The following is a 13,742-nucleotide window of genomic DNA, read 5'->3' as shown; positions in this document are numbered from 1 at the left end:
GCAGCCCTGATCTCTTACAGGGGAATATGATAGTACAATTAACCCCTTTAGGTGCCGCACCTGTACAAATTTTGCAGTGTATTCTAACTAGAAGCGTCCCCATCACCATGGGAACGCTTCTGTGTTAGAATATACTGTCGGATATGAGTTTTCACGAAGTGAAAACTTAGATCAGAAAAAGCTTTTATGCAGACGGATCTTCGGATCCGTCTGTATGAAAGCAACCTACGGCCACGGATCACGGACACGGATGCCAATCTTGTGTGCATCAGTGTTCTTTCACGGACCCATTGACTTGAATAGGTCCGTGAACCGTTGTCCGTCAAAAAAATAGGACAGGTCCTATTTTTTTGACGGACAGGATACACGGATCACGGCCTCGGCTGCAAAACGGTGCATTTTCCGATTTTTCCACGGACCCATTGAAAGTCAATGGGTCCGCGAAAAAAACGGAAAACGGCACAACGGCCACGGATGCACACAATGGTCGTGTGCATGAGGCCGAAGGCCTCATGCACACAACAGTTTTTTTTCACGGTCCGCAAAAACGGGGTCTGTGGGTCCGTGATCCATGACCGTTTTTTCGTCCGTGGGTCTTCCTTGATTTTTGGAGGATCCACGGACATGAAAAAAAAGTCGTTTTGGCGTCCGCCTGGCCGTGCGGAGCCAAACGGATCCGTCCTGAATTACAATGCAAGTCAATGGGGACGGATCCGTTTGACGTTGACACAATATGGTGCAATTGCAAACGGATCCGTCCCCATTGACTTTCAATGTAAAGTCAGGAGTCCCTTTACTTTCACACTTGTGTTCATAATGCAGACGGTGGCTCCGTTCAGAGCGGATCCGTCTGCATTATATTGGTAAAAAATATCTAAAGTGTGAAAATAGCCTCAGACGGATCCATGGGGACGGATTACATTGAAAGTCAATGGGGGACGGATCCGTTTGAAAATTGAGCCACAGTGTGTCATCTTCAAACGGATCCGTCCCCATTGACTTACATTATAAGTCTGGACGGATCCGCTTGCCTCCGCACGGCCAGGCGGACACCCGAACATAACTTGAAGCGTCCCCATCACCATGGGAACGCCTCTACGTTAGAATATACTGTCGGATATGAGCTACATTGTGAAACTCATTTCCGACAGTATATTCTAACACAGAGGCGTTCCCATGGTGATGGGGACGCTTCAGGTTAGAATACACTGAAAAACTGTGTACATGACTGCCCCCTGCTGCCTGGCAGCACCCGATCTCTTACAGGGGGCCGTGATCAGCACAATTAACTCCTCAGGTGCCGCACCTGAAGGGGTTAATTGTACTATCATATCCCCCTATAAGAGATCAGGGCTGCCAGGCAGCAGGGGGCAGACCCCCCCCCCCTCCTCCCCAGTTTGAATATCGTTGGTGGCACAGTGTGCGCCCACCATCGCACCCCCCCCTTCCTCCCTCTATAGTTAAAAATCGTTGGTGGCACAGTGTGCGCCCACCATCGCCCCCCCCTTCCTCCCTCTATAGTTAAAAATCGTTGGTGGCACAGTGTGCGCCCACCATCGGCCCCCCTCTCCCTATAGTAGTAACAACCATTGGTGGCAGTATGCGGCCTCCCATCTCCTCCCCCCCCCCCCCCCCCCCGATCATTGGTGGCAGCGGAGTTCCGATCGGAGTCCCAGTTTAATCGCTGGGGCTCCGATCGGTAACCATGGCAACCAGGAAGCTACTGCATCCCTGGTTGCCATGGTTACTTAGCAATAGTACAATTGTAGAAGATTCATACTTACCTGCTTGCTGCTGCGATGTCTGTGACCGGCCGGGAGCTCCACCTACTGGTAAGTGACAGGTCTGTGCGGCGCATTGCTAAAGAACTGTCACTTACCAGTAGGAGGAGCTCCCGGCCGGTCACAGACATCGCAGCAGCAAGCAGGTAAGTATGAATCTTCTACTGTGGGGGGGTGGGGGGAATGGGAGGCCGCACACTGCCACCAATGGTTGTTACTACTATAGAGAGAGGGGGGCCGATGGTGGGCGCACACTGTGCCACCAACGATTTTTAACTATAGAGGGAGGAAGGGGGGGGGCGATGGTGGGCGCACACTGTGCCACCACCGATTTTTAACTATAGAGGGAGGACGGGGGGGGCGATGGTGGGCGCACACTGTGCCACCAACGATTTATTACAATAGAGGGAGGGAAGGGGGGGCGATGGTGGGCGCACACTGTGCCACCAACGATATTCAAACTGGGGAGGGGGGGGGGTCTGCCCCCTGCTGCCTGGCAGCCCTGATCTCTTACAGGGGAATATGATAGTACAATTAACCCCTTTAGGTGCCGCACCTGAAGGGGTTAATTGTGCTATCATATCCCCCTGTAAGAGATCGGGTGGTGCCAGGCAGCAGGGGGCAGTCTTGTTCAAAGTTTGCAGTGTATTCTAACTAGAAGCGTCCCCATCACCATGGGAACGCTTCTGTGTTAGAATATACTGTCGGAAATGAGTTTTCACGAAGTGAAAACTTAGATCAGAAAAAGCTTTTATGCAGACGGATCTTCGGATCCGTCTGTATGAAAGCAACCTACGGCCACGGATCACGGACACGGATGCCAATCTTGTGTGCATCCGTGTTCTTTCACGGACCCATTGACTTGAATGGGTCCGTGAACCGTTGTCCATCAAAAAAATAGGACAGGTCGTATTTTTTTGACGGACAGGATACACGGATCACGGCCTCGGCTGCAAAACTGGTGCATTTTCCGATTTTTCCACGGACCCATTGAAAGTCAATGGGTCCGCGAAAAAAAACGGAAAACGGCACAACGGCCACGGATGCACACAACGGTCATGTGCATGAGGCCTAAAATGAATAGTTACGTGGAGAAAACAGACAGCACAATCTGTGAATCACTGACTTATGATGGAGGCCTAAGATGTCTGTGTGGAAAATTCTGCAGAGAAAATATCTGGCTGAAAGGATTTGTCATGGTAGTGTGGGCTAAACGGAGAAGATGAGGAAAGAGCACGTCTAATAACTTGGTGCCCCAGTACATCAGACTCTCCCCCAACATCCATTCCAAACCTTCAAAAAGTAACCTGAAAACCCACCTCTTCAGGAAAGCCCACCACCTGTAATAAGCATACTGCCACCACACAGCCAGATCAGCAGCCTTTACCCTCACCTACCGTGTTCTTCCTCCATTGCCTTGTAGATTGTAAGCTCTTGTGAGCAGGGTCCTCTCCCCCTCTGTACCAGTCTGTTATCAGTTTCTTGTTTCTTGTATTTGTATTTTTATATTATGTATGTGTAACCCCCTTTTGATGTACAGCGCCATGGAATTAGTGACACTTTCAAATAATAATAATAAGTATTATAATAATAATAGCAATAATTAGAGGCTTTCCTACAGAAACAGTGTCACAGCTGTGCATGGGTTGCATTACGGTTAGCAGTTAGCAATATAAAGATAGATAGATAGATAGGTTAATCACTTTAATGGAAGGCTTTTTGGAGTCACGTATGGAATGTATAACTGAACATCAGAAATACCTAGTAAACAGGAGATCGGATTCATACTTCAATTTAAAGTCCAATAAAACTTCATTGTCAGAAATTGTACCTTCCAGTTCTTCACTGTCGCTGTAGAAACAAATAGCATTCTGTAATAAGATAATGTAATAGCATAGCGGGGAGTGTAATATGTCCTGGAAATAATATATGAGTGAGATATATAACCACAGAACTCACATAGCATACAAGTGTATTACAGACATAGTACTCACATAGCACTCACATAGCGTACAGGTGTATTACAGACATAGTACTAACATAGTGTACAGGTGTATTACAGACATAGTACTCACATAGCATACAGGTGTATTACAGACATAGTACTCACATGGCATACAGGTGTATTACAGACATAGTACTCACATAGCGTACAGGTGTATTACAGACATAGTACTCACATAGCGTACAGGTGTATTACAGACATAGTACTAACATAGCGTACAGGTGTATTACAGACATAGTACTAACATAGCGTACAGGTGTATTACAGACATAGTACTAACATAGCGTACAGGTGTATTACAGACATGGTGCTCTCATAGTGTACAGGCGTATTACAGACATGGTGCTCACATAGCGTACCGGTGTATTACAGACATAGTGCTCACATAGCGTACAGGTGTATTACAGACATAGTGCTCACATGGCGTACAGGTGTATTACAGGCATAGTGCTCCCATGGCGTACAGGTGTATTACAGACATAGTGCTCACATGGCGTACAGGTGTATTACAGACATAGTGCTCACATGGCGTACAGGTGTATTACAGACATAGTGCTCACATGGCATACAGGTGTATTGCAGACATGGTACTCACATAGCGTACAGGTGTATTACAGACATAGTGCTCACATGGCGTACAGGTGTATTACAGACATAGTGCTCACATGGCATACAGGTGTATTGCAGACATGGTACTCACATAGTGTACAGGTGTATTACAGACATGGTGCTCACATAGCGTACAGGTGTATTACAGACATAGTGCTCACATGGCGTACAGGTGTATTACAGACATAGTGCTCACATGGCGTACAGGTGTATTGCAGACATAGTGCTCACATGGCGTACCGGTGTATTACAGACATGGTGCTCTCATAGTGTACAGGTGTATTACAGACATGGTACTCACATAGCGTACAGGTGTATTACAGACATAGTGCTCACATAGCGTACAGGTGTATTACTGACATAGTACTCACATAGCGTACAGGTGTATTACTGACATAGTACTCACATAGCGTACAGGTGTATTACTGACATAGTACAATTATATAGGGTACTGATAACTCGGATCACTTGTGATAGTCAAGTTACTGAATAGTAAACTAATCACTTTTTATAATATACTGAGTTTTATAGGAAAAAGATGCCGTTTTATATTGTGTAGCCCTCATTTTTTATGTTTAAAAATACTCTATTTCTTTTAGTAAGGGACCTTCTAATTGGCAGATTATCAAATATTCAGGATTATCATGCATCAGATGAGCCTGATTTGCTCTATGCTCAGACCTTTGCTTTTGGGCTGGGGAGATTCTGGAGTATTTTGATGACTACTAGTTTTGAGCGAACTTGTGTTTTCAAGTTCGGCGTACAAGGTTCGGGTTATCTAACAATTACTTTATGGATTCCGCTACCACTGACCATAACTTATGGTCTGTGGTAGCGGAATCCATAACGGAATTCTTAGATAACCCAAACCTTGTACGCCGAACTTGAAAACACAAGTTTGCTCATCCCTAATGACTACTAGATGGTGATTTATAGAACTCGTTTTAATTGCCCTGCGTGTTCCACACATACTAAATATGATTCTAATGTATTATAATATTTTGACAACTTCTTCATTTTCATTAAACCTATATGTGTAGTTCTCAGTTGAGGGTGCTGACCGGCCACCCTAGTACTACTTTAGGAGGGTCCACTGACTTTCTGTAGCTTCTCTTCTGGCTCCATTCTTTAGTGCCCCATTCTTGCTCTCTTCATATGTCCCCTCAATGTGCCTCCAACTATTCCTACCCCTAAGCACATCCTCCTTGTCCTAGACCATTTTAAAGACTATAGACATCACAAAACGTACCTGCTTGCTACAAGGTGTATTTGCAGAGATGGAAGAAAAACATATTTGCTGAATTCAAAGTCCAGCCGGAAGGCCACCTGTTAGGAATATATACCCTGGGATCAGTAACACATATTGACAGCCCACCTCACACATTCCATGCACCTCTTGAGCTAGAACTTAGTTCTTCTGAACGATCTTTGTTTTATTTCCCCAAATGAACAAAGCTTTTTAGAAGAGATTTGTGCAGTCCTTTAACATAGCTGACTAATGAAGGGGCTAGGCAAAGGATTCCATTTGATGCTACTTGCCTCAGGAGAATCATAGTCTTTAGGGAATATAATGATTTCTCCCATTCTAAGAGGTTGTCTCTTCATTGAAAGCCAAAAATATAATTGAAGTTGACCCCAGACCAACTGGGGGTCTTCATCTTCAGTAACCACCAATGATCAGCTGGTATAACCAGTGGAAACTGAAGTGGTCACTGCATGAGGAATGTAGCATTGTGCTCATCTAAATTATTGACCGACCATATGATACAGGAGCAAGTCCATCACATAGAGAGATGGTTATGGTGAGTCTCTTTGATTTCCACATGCCCCAATAAGACATGGAAAATGGTTTGTTTCATTAAAAAACAACCCTTTAAAGGGGTTGTCCCCTCTTGGACATTGGGGACATATTGCTAGGATATGCCTCCAATGTCTGATAGGTTTGGGGCCCACCTCTGGAACCCACACCTATCCTTAGAACGGAACCCGCAAAGTGACAGATGGGCACAACACACATGCACTGCTGCCTTCCATTCATTTCTATGGGAGTAGCAAAATTTTCGAAAGTCCCATAGAAATGAACCGGAGGCGCACGACGCAAACGTGGCCGTGACTCCAGTCACTTCTATGGGGCTTATGGAAATAGCTGAGCCAGCGCTCAATTATTTTTTATCAGACCCACAGAAATGAATGGAGGGCTTCAGCGCATGTACAGTGCACCCTCCAGCTCTTTGCAGGTTCCAAGAGGTGGTACCCACACCTATCAGACGTTGTGGGCACCCAATGTCCAAGATGTGACAACCACTATAAGCAAAATAAATATAGCCATTTCATGTGAAATCTTGTGGACCATGAAAATTGAATATTTTTGGATTTTCTATAGTCTTTTTTTAAAAAAAAATAGAGCTCCCCATACAATGGTTCAGTTGTCAATATCCATGTGTATGGGAGCCGTTAGCTAAACTCATTCCAGAACTGAACTTTAGAATAGGGAACTGTCCGGAACTGACTATAGTTATGTCTAGAGTGAGGAGATAATAAAGAACCAAAGTTCTTCAAAAACAGCTACTATAAGCAGCCTTCTCTATCTTTTCTCCATGCATCCCATAATCTGAAATTATAAAACTAAGAGTGAACTGAGCAATTCCCTGGACCACCCAAATCCACAGGCTTGGCATTCACACGACTGTAAGTGTTTTGCGGTCCGCGAATTGCATATCCGCAAAGCACAGATACCGGCTGTGTGCATTCCGCAATTTGCAGACCGCACATGGCCAGCGCTATATAGAGAATGCCTAAGTTTGTCTGCGGTTGCGGACAAGAATAGGACATGCTCTATCTTTTTTTGCGGGGCCACGGAATGGGACAACGGATGCGGACAGCACACGGTGTGCTGTCCTCATCTTTTGTGGCCCCATTGAAATGAATGGGTCCGCACCTGTTCCACAAATTTGCAGAACGGATGTGGATCTATTTATACGGTCGTGTGAATGCACCCTAACGAGCTGCCCTCATTATCTGCAGGTACATATTCATCTTCGGTCAACTGTGTTCGTCTCACCATGTGAGAACTGTAACTGTTCTGCAGAAATTGAAGGATGGAGTTTGTGCTAAACATGTTAAATATCTAAAATGTCTTATTCTTCAAACTAAAAAGATAGATTTTCATTATAATAGTACCTAAACTGTGCTCAGAGTGACAATTTAGAACAGTAAGGCTGCTTTCACAGAGTCAGTGTTTGGTCAGTGTTTGATCAGTGATTTCCATCAGTGATTGTGAGACAAAACCACGCTACATAGAGTTTGTGGAGGCTACACAAAGATAAGGTAAAATTAAAAAACTAGCACCTGTTATATGTTTTTGACACGCACCTGGTTTTGTCTCACAATCACTGATGAAAATCACTGAACAAACACTGACCAAATGCTGACTGTGTGAAAGCGGCCTAAGTATAACATGCCAATCTAGATCAGTCATTCCAGACAACGACAATTCTATACCTACCTTGGCCTTGGCTCTGAAAAACGGGAAACTAACATTGCAGATCTTGCTATTAGGCATATGTTCACTATTTTTGCATTCAATCTTAATGTCTGATTCTTCCTGCGGAAAAAAAAGACACAAAAGTGAATTTACAGTCATTATGATGAGGGACGCCCTGTGTGACCATATAGCATATGGTCATACACTCTACAAAAAATTGTCCATATAAGCACTGTCAGGATCATGACTTAAGCGCCTTTCACACGGGCGAGAATTCCACGCAGGTGTAATGCGTGAGGTGAATGCATTGCACCCGCACTGAATCCTGACCCATTCACTTCAATGGGGCTGTTCAGATCAGCGGTGATTTTCACGCATCACTTGTGCGTTGCGTGAAAATCTCAGCATGTTCTATATTCTGCGTTTTTCACGCAAAGCAGGCCCCATAGAAATCAATGGGGCTGCGTGAATATCGCAAGCATCCGCAAGCAAGTGCGGATGCAGTGCGATTTTCACGCATGGTTGCTAGGAGATGATGTAAGTAAATTGATATAAGTGCATTTAATGTATTATTTTCCCTTATAACATGGTTATAAGGGAAAATAATAGCATTCTGAATACAGAATGCTCACTAAAATGTGGCTTGAGGGGTTTAAAAAAATAAATAAAAATTAACTCACCTCATCCTCTTGTTCGCGCAGCCGACATGTCTTCTTTCTTCTTCTTTCAGGACCTGCAAAAGGACCTTTGATGATGTAATCGCGATAACCACATGGTGAGCTTGGTGACGTCAACGCAGGTCCTTCTGAATGAAGATAGAAGATCCTTCTATCTTCATTCAGCAGGACCTGTGCTGACGTCACCACGCTCACCAAGTGGTGAACGCGATTACGTCATCAAAGGTCCTTTTGCAGGTCCTGAAAGAAGAAGAAAGAAGACATGCCGGCTGCGCGAACAAGAGGATGAGGTGAGTTAATTTTTATTTATTTTTTTAAACCCCTCAAGCCACATTTTAGTGAGCATTCTGTATTCAGAATGCTATTATCTTCCCTTATAACCATGTTATAAGGGAAAATAATACATTAAATTGACTTATATCAATCTATAGAACACCTAACCCAAACCTGAACTTCAGTGAAGAAGTCTGGGTACCACATTCAGTTTTTTATCACGCACATGCAAAACGCATTGCACCCGCGTGATAAAAACTGAACATCGGAACGCAATCGCAGTCAAAACTGAATGCCCGTGTGAAAGGGGCCTTAGAGTCAAGATTGAAGCTGGCAGGGTCACGCTAGGCCTTCCTCTGTCAGCATTCTGTCATCCAAATCTAAGCAATTTTAGTTGCCACCACTCGTCCTATCAGGCTGACGAGACACCTTGCATTAGACAACACACAAGTACACTCTTAGCCTCGCTATGCTCTCCAGCATTTCCAGGGTCAGTACCCCAATATTGGGAAGAAAGGGAGGCAAATGAGCTTTTAACAAGCTCTGCCTCTAATGCCACCAGATGTAAGGCAGCTATACTGTAAGTCAATGTTCAGGACAACTTTAAATAGGCCTTGAGACATGACTCGGATATTAAATAAGCCAGCACCTCATCTGTAGACTGCTGTTTCGGGGTGATTGCCCTCATCAGTGCAGTGCAGAGAGTACTGGCTGAACAGGGTGAGAGGCCAAGTCAGTATTGGGGCGGTACTCTTCTTGACTTATAGGATAGCTGCCTTACATCTGGTGGCATTAGAGGCAGAGTTTTTAAGAGCTAATTTGCATCCTTTTTTTCCCATAATTCCAGAGGAACATGTATGGCGGATAGGTCTCCTCATGCCGACTAAGGCGCTCTCTCCCCAAGGAGAAATAGTACCCCCCAAATACACCAATATTGGTAACGCTTCTCCTAAGGTCATCGCTTCATTAGAACACAAGAAGGACACACTGTGTTTTTGGCCCATGGTGGCTTATCTCTAAATGTTGTTAACAACAGCTAAGGGAAGATGGCCGCCCCCAAAATAAAGTTTAGGAAATTAAATAATCTACAATCAGAATACAAAACAGATTAGGAAAAAGTATATGTGTCGCTAACAGATTTTAACTTGCAGAATAAATTATAGGTGACACATTTCCTTTAATATGAACCTTCCTGTCTTCTGCAAGCATTATCTCACAGCTTGTCAATTATCTATGGGTCTGTTAATAAAATCCACCACCTATAAGAGAATCTATAAAAATGTCAGTATGCGTTCACCTTGGTGATCAGACTGGCAAACTGGAGGTTCCGAGAGTAGGAAATGTTGAGTACAGTGCTATATGCATTCTCCCCTCGGTTTTCTAAGGTGACTTCCAGGGCCACTCGCCTTCTATTTCCTTCAATGATGAAGACAGAGTTGTCGAAAGAACGAGAAAAAAAGGTGCAGTCTGAAGGAGATCTTCTGAGAGAGCGCTGGCAGAACTCCCTGAGCATGAAAAATAGAAATGTCAGAAATACAACAAGCTGATAAACTCCAAAAGACCATAATCTGGACTACTCACCGAGATCAGCATGACCTTTCATATAGCTTAGCATTACCACAATTCCAAAATAAGCTTGACATTATTACTCTGCTGTACAGTCTGTCTTCCGTTAATTATTTAAGTGGAACAGAATATGCCTATTTACGGTTTTCCAGTCTCTTAATATTTAGAAAATGTAATTCTTGGAAAAGAACGGGCGTCCTGAGCTACATTACACATTGAGTGTTTGTAAGAAAGCTAGCATTTGGTGAGATGTAGATAAATCAGATTTGCCAGATTATGTTCTAGGTGCCTATAAACATGGATGTCATATCAGGAAACTGGCCCAGACTCTATGGACTCAAAACAAGCCCTATAAATGTCTGTTCAAAAGGGCATCATACTAGGATATAATACATAAAATATAGAATTGTATTGCATGAAGAGGTGTAATCTATAGTGTGGTCTCCAACATGTGGTCCAGATCTTACTAAAATTCTCAGCATGCCCTAGGAACCAAGCTATTATGATATGTTCAGAGTTAGTTTTGCAGCAGCTGGACCACAGGTTGGAGAGTATTGACCTAGATCTTGCAAAGAGGTATCTCTCAAGTTAGAGAACCATCTCACCAGCCCCACCTCTTGGAAGTGACTCCCTTTATGGCTCCAGTTTCCAACAAGCCTTGGTATTTGACAAAGGAATATAGCCAATCCAGATGTCTGCAATGCCTTAAATGTGGCTTAGGCAGGGTGTTGAATCTCCTTAAAGAGATTAGTCCTGTATAGAGACTTACTGTAAGTGCTCCATGGAAAACAAATATGCTAAGAGGTATCTCCCAAGAAAGAAAACCATCTCACCACCAGTGCCACCTCTTGGAAGTGGCTCCCTATGAGTCAAAATCTGGCTTTCCAACAAGCTTTGAGAATTGACAAGGGAATATAGCCAAGCAAGGTATTCATCCATAGACAGTACAGAGTAAGATTCTGGCTGGGTGCAATGCCTTAAATGTGACTTAGGCAGGGTGCTGAATCTCCTTAACCTCTTTTTTGGAAATTTGACATTTGTCACTTTATGTGGTAATAACTTTGGAACGCTTTTACTTACCCAAACCATTCTGAGATTGTTTTCTCGTGACACATTGTACTTCATGATAGTGGTAAATTTCAGCCAATTTTTTTCATTTTTATTTAAAAAAATCCCAAATTTACCAAGAAATTGGAAAAATTCGCAACTTTCCAAATTTCAATGCTGCTTTTAAAACAGATAGTGATACCTCATATAATAGTTATTACTTTACATTTCCCATATGTCTACTTTATGTTTGGATCATTTTGTGAATGACATTAAATTTTTGGGGGGATGTTAGAAGGCTTCGAAGTTTAGAAGCATTTTTCTTTAGCAAAAAATTTCTAAAACCCACTTTTTTAAGGACCAGTTCAGGTCTGAAGTCACTTTGTAAGTCTTACATATTAGAAACCACCCATAAATGACCCCTCAAGGTATTCAAAACTGATTTTACAAACTTTGTTAACCCTTTAGGTGTTTCTCAAGAATAAAAGGAAAATGTAGATAAAATTTCATAATTTCTGCCAAAAAATAACTTTTTGGGCAGTTTTTCCATTTTAATCCATTTTCCCCGGTAACAAAGCAAGGGTTAACAGCCAAAAAAAAACTCAATATTTATTACCCTGATGCTGTAGTTTACATAAACTGTTGTATGGGCACATGCCGGGGTGCAGAAGGAAAGGAGCGCCATATGTTTTTTGATAGGCAGATTTGACTAGGATAATTTTAAGTTGCCATGTCACATTTGAAGACCCCCCTGATGCACCCCTAGAGCAGAACCCTAGAGCAGAAACTCCAAAAAAGTGACCCCATTTTGGAAACTACGGGACAGGGTGGCAGTTTTGTTGGTACTATTTTAGGGTACATATGATTTTTGGTTGCTCTACAGGTCCTTCTAAAATAATTTGCATATTGTGTTAAAGTTTATTATTTTCTGTAATGTACTGATAAACATTAGACTTTCATATATTTTAGATTCATTACACACCAACTGAAGTAGTTCAAGCCTTTTATTGTTTTAATATTGATGATTTTGGCATACAGCTCATGAAAACCTAAATTTCCTATCTCAAAAAATTTGCATATTTCATCTGACCAATAAAAGAAAAGTGTTTTTAATACAAAAAAATTCAACCTTCAAATAATTATGTTCAGTTATGCACTCAATACTTGGTCGGGAATCCTTTTGCAGAAATGACTGCTTCAATGCGGCATGGCATGGAGGCAATCAGCCTGTGGCACTGCTGAGGTGTTATGGAGGCCCAGGATGCTTTGATAGCGGCCTAAAGCTCATCCAGAGTGTTGGGTCTTGCGTCTCTCAACTTTCTCTTCCCAATATCCCACAGATTCTCTATGGGGTTCAGGTCAGGAGAGTTGGCAGGCCAATTGAGCATAGTAATACCATGGTCAGTAAATCATTTACCAGTGGTTTTGGCACTGTGAGCAGGTGCCAGGTCGTGCTGAAAAATGAAATCTTCATCTCCATAAAGCTTTTCAGCAGATGGAAGCATGAAGTGCTCCAAAATCTCCTGATAGCTAGCTGCATTGACCCTGCCTTTGATAAAACACAGTGGACCAACACCAGCAGCTGACATGGCACCCCAGACCATCACTGACTGTGGGTACTTGACACTGGACTTCAGGCATTTTGGCATTTCCCTCTCCCCAGTCTTCCTCCAGACTCTGGCACCTTGATTTCCGAATGACGGGCAAAATTTGCTTTCATCCGAAAAAAGTACTTTGGACCACTGAGCAACAGTCCAGTGCTGCTTCTCTGTAGCCCAGGTCAGGCGCTTCTGCCGCTGTTTCTGGTTCAAAAGGGGCTTGACCTGGGGAATGCGGCACCTGTAGCCCATTTCCTGCACACGCCGGTACACGGTGGCTCTGGATGTTTCTACTCCAGACTCAGTCCACTGCTTCCGCAGGTCCCCCAAGGTCTGGAATCGGTCCTTCTCCACAATCTTCCTCAGGGTCCGGTCACCTCTTCTCGTTGTGCAGCGTTTTCTGCCACACTTTTTACTTCCCACAGACTTCCCACTGAGGTGCCTTGATACAGCACTCTGGGAACAGCCTATTCGTTCAGAAATTTCTTTCTGTGTCTTACCCTCTTGCTTGAGGGTGTCAATGATGGCCTTCTGGACAGCAGTCAGGTCGGCAGTCTTACCCATGATTGCGGTTTTGAGTAATGAACCAGGCTGGGAGTTTTTAAAAGCCTCAGGAATCTTTTGCAGGTGTTTCGAGTTAATTAGTTGATTCAGATGATTAGGTTAATAGCTTGTTTAGAGAACCTTTTCATTATATGCTAA

General features: G+C 43.4%; 1 protein-coding gene across 2 annotated transcripts in view; it reads right to left on the bottom strand.

The window, feature by feature from the left end:
• Positions 1-13,742, bottom strand: part of ITGA11 (integrin subunit alpha 11) — a 129,879-nt gene that overhangs the window by 25,384 nt on the left and 90,753 nt on the right. For both annotated transcript variants that reach the window (XM_044283139.1, XM_044283140.1), the window contains 4 exons: positions 10,127-10,334; positions 7,901-7,999; positions 5,645-5,721; positions 3,543-3,632 (listed from right to left, as the gene is read on the bottom strand). In XM_044283139.1, the coding sequence (XP_044139074.1) occupies positions 3,543-3,632; positions 5,645-5,721; positions 7,901-7,999; positions 10,127-10,334 (474 nt within the window). The remainder of the gene's footprint in view (positions 1-3,542; positions 3,633-5,644; positions 5,722-7,900; positions 8,000-10,126; positions 10,335-13,742) is intronic.

The sequence above is a fragment of the Bufo gargarizans genome, chromosome 2 (genome assembly GCF_014858855.1).
Source record: "Bufo gargarizans isolate SCDJY-AF-19 chromosome 2, ASM1485885v1, whole genome shotgun sequence".
In the NCBI taxonomy this organism is placed as follows: Eukaryota; Metazoa; Chordata; class Amphibia; order Anura; family Bufonidae; genus Bufo; species Bufo gargarizans.
This window is presented reverse-complemented; position numbering and strand designations above follow the sequence as displayed.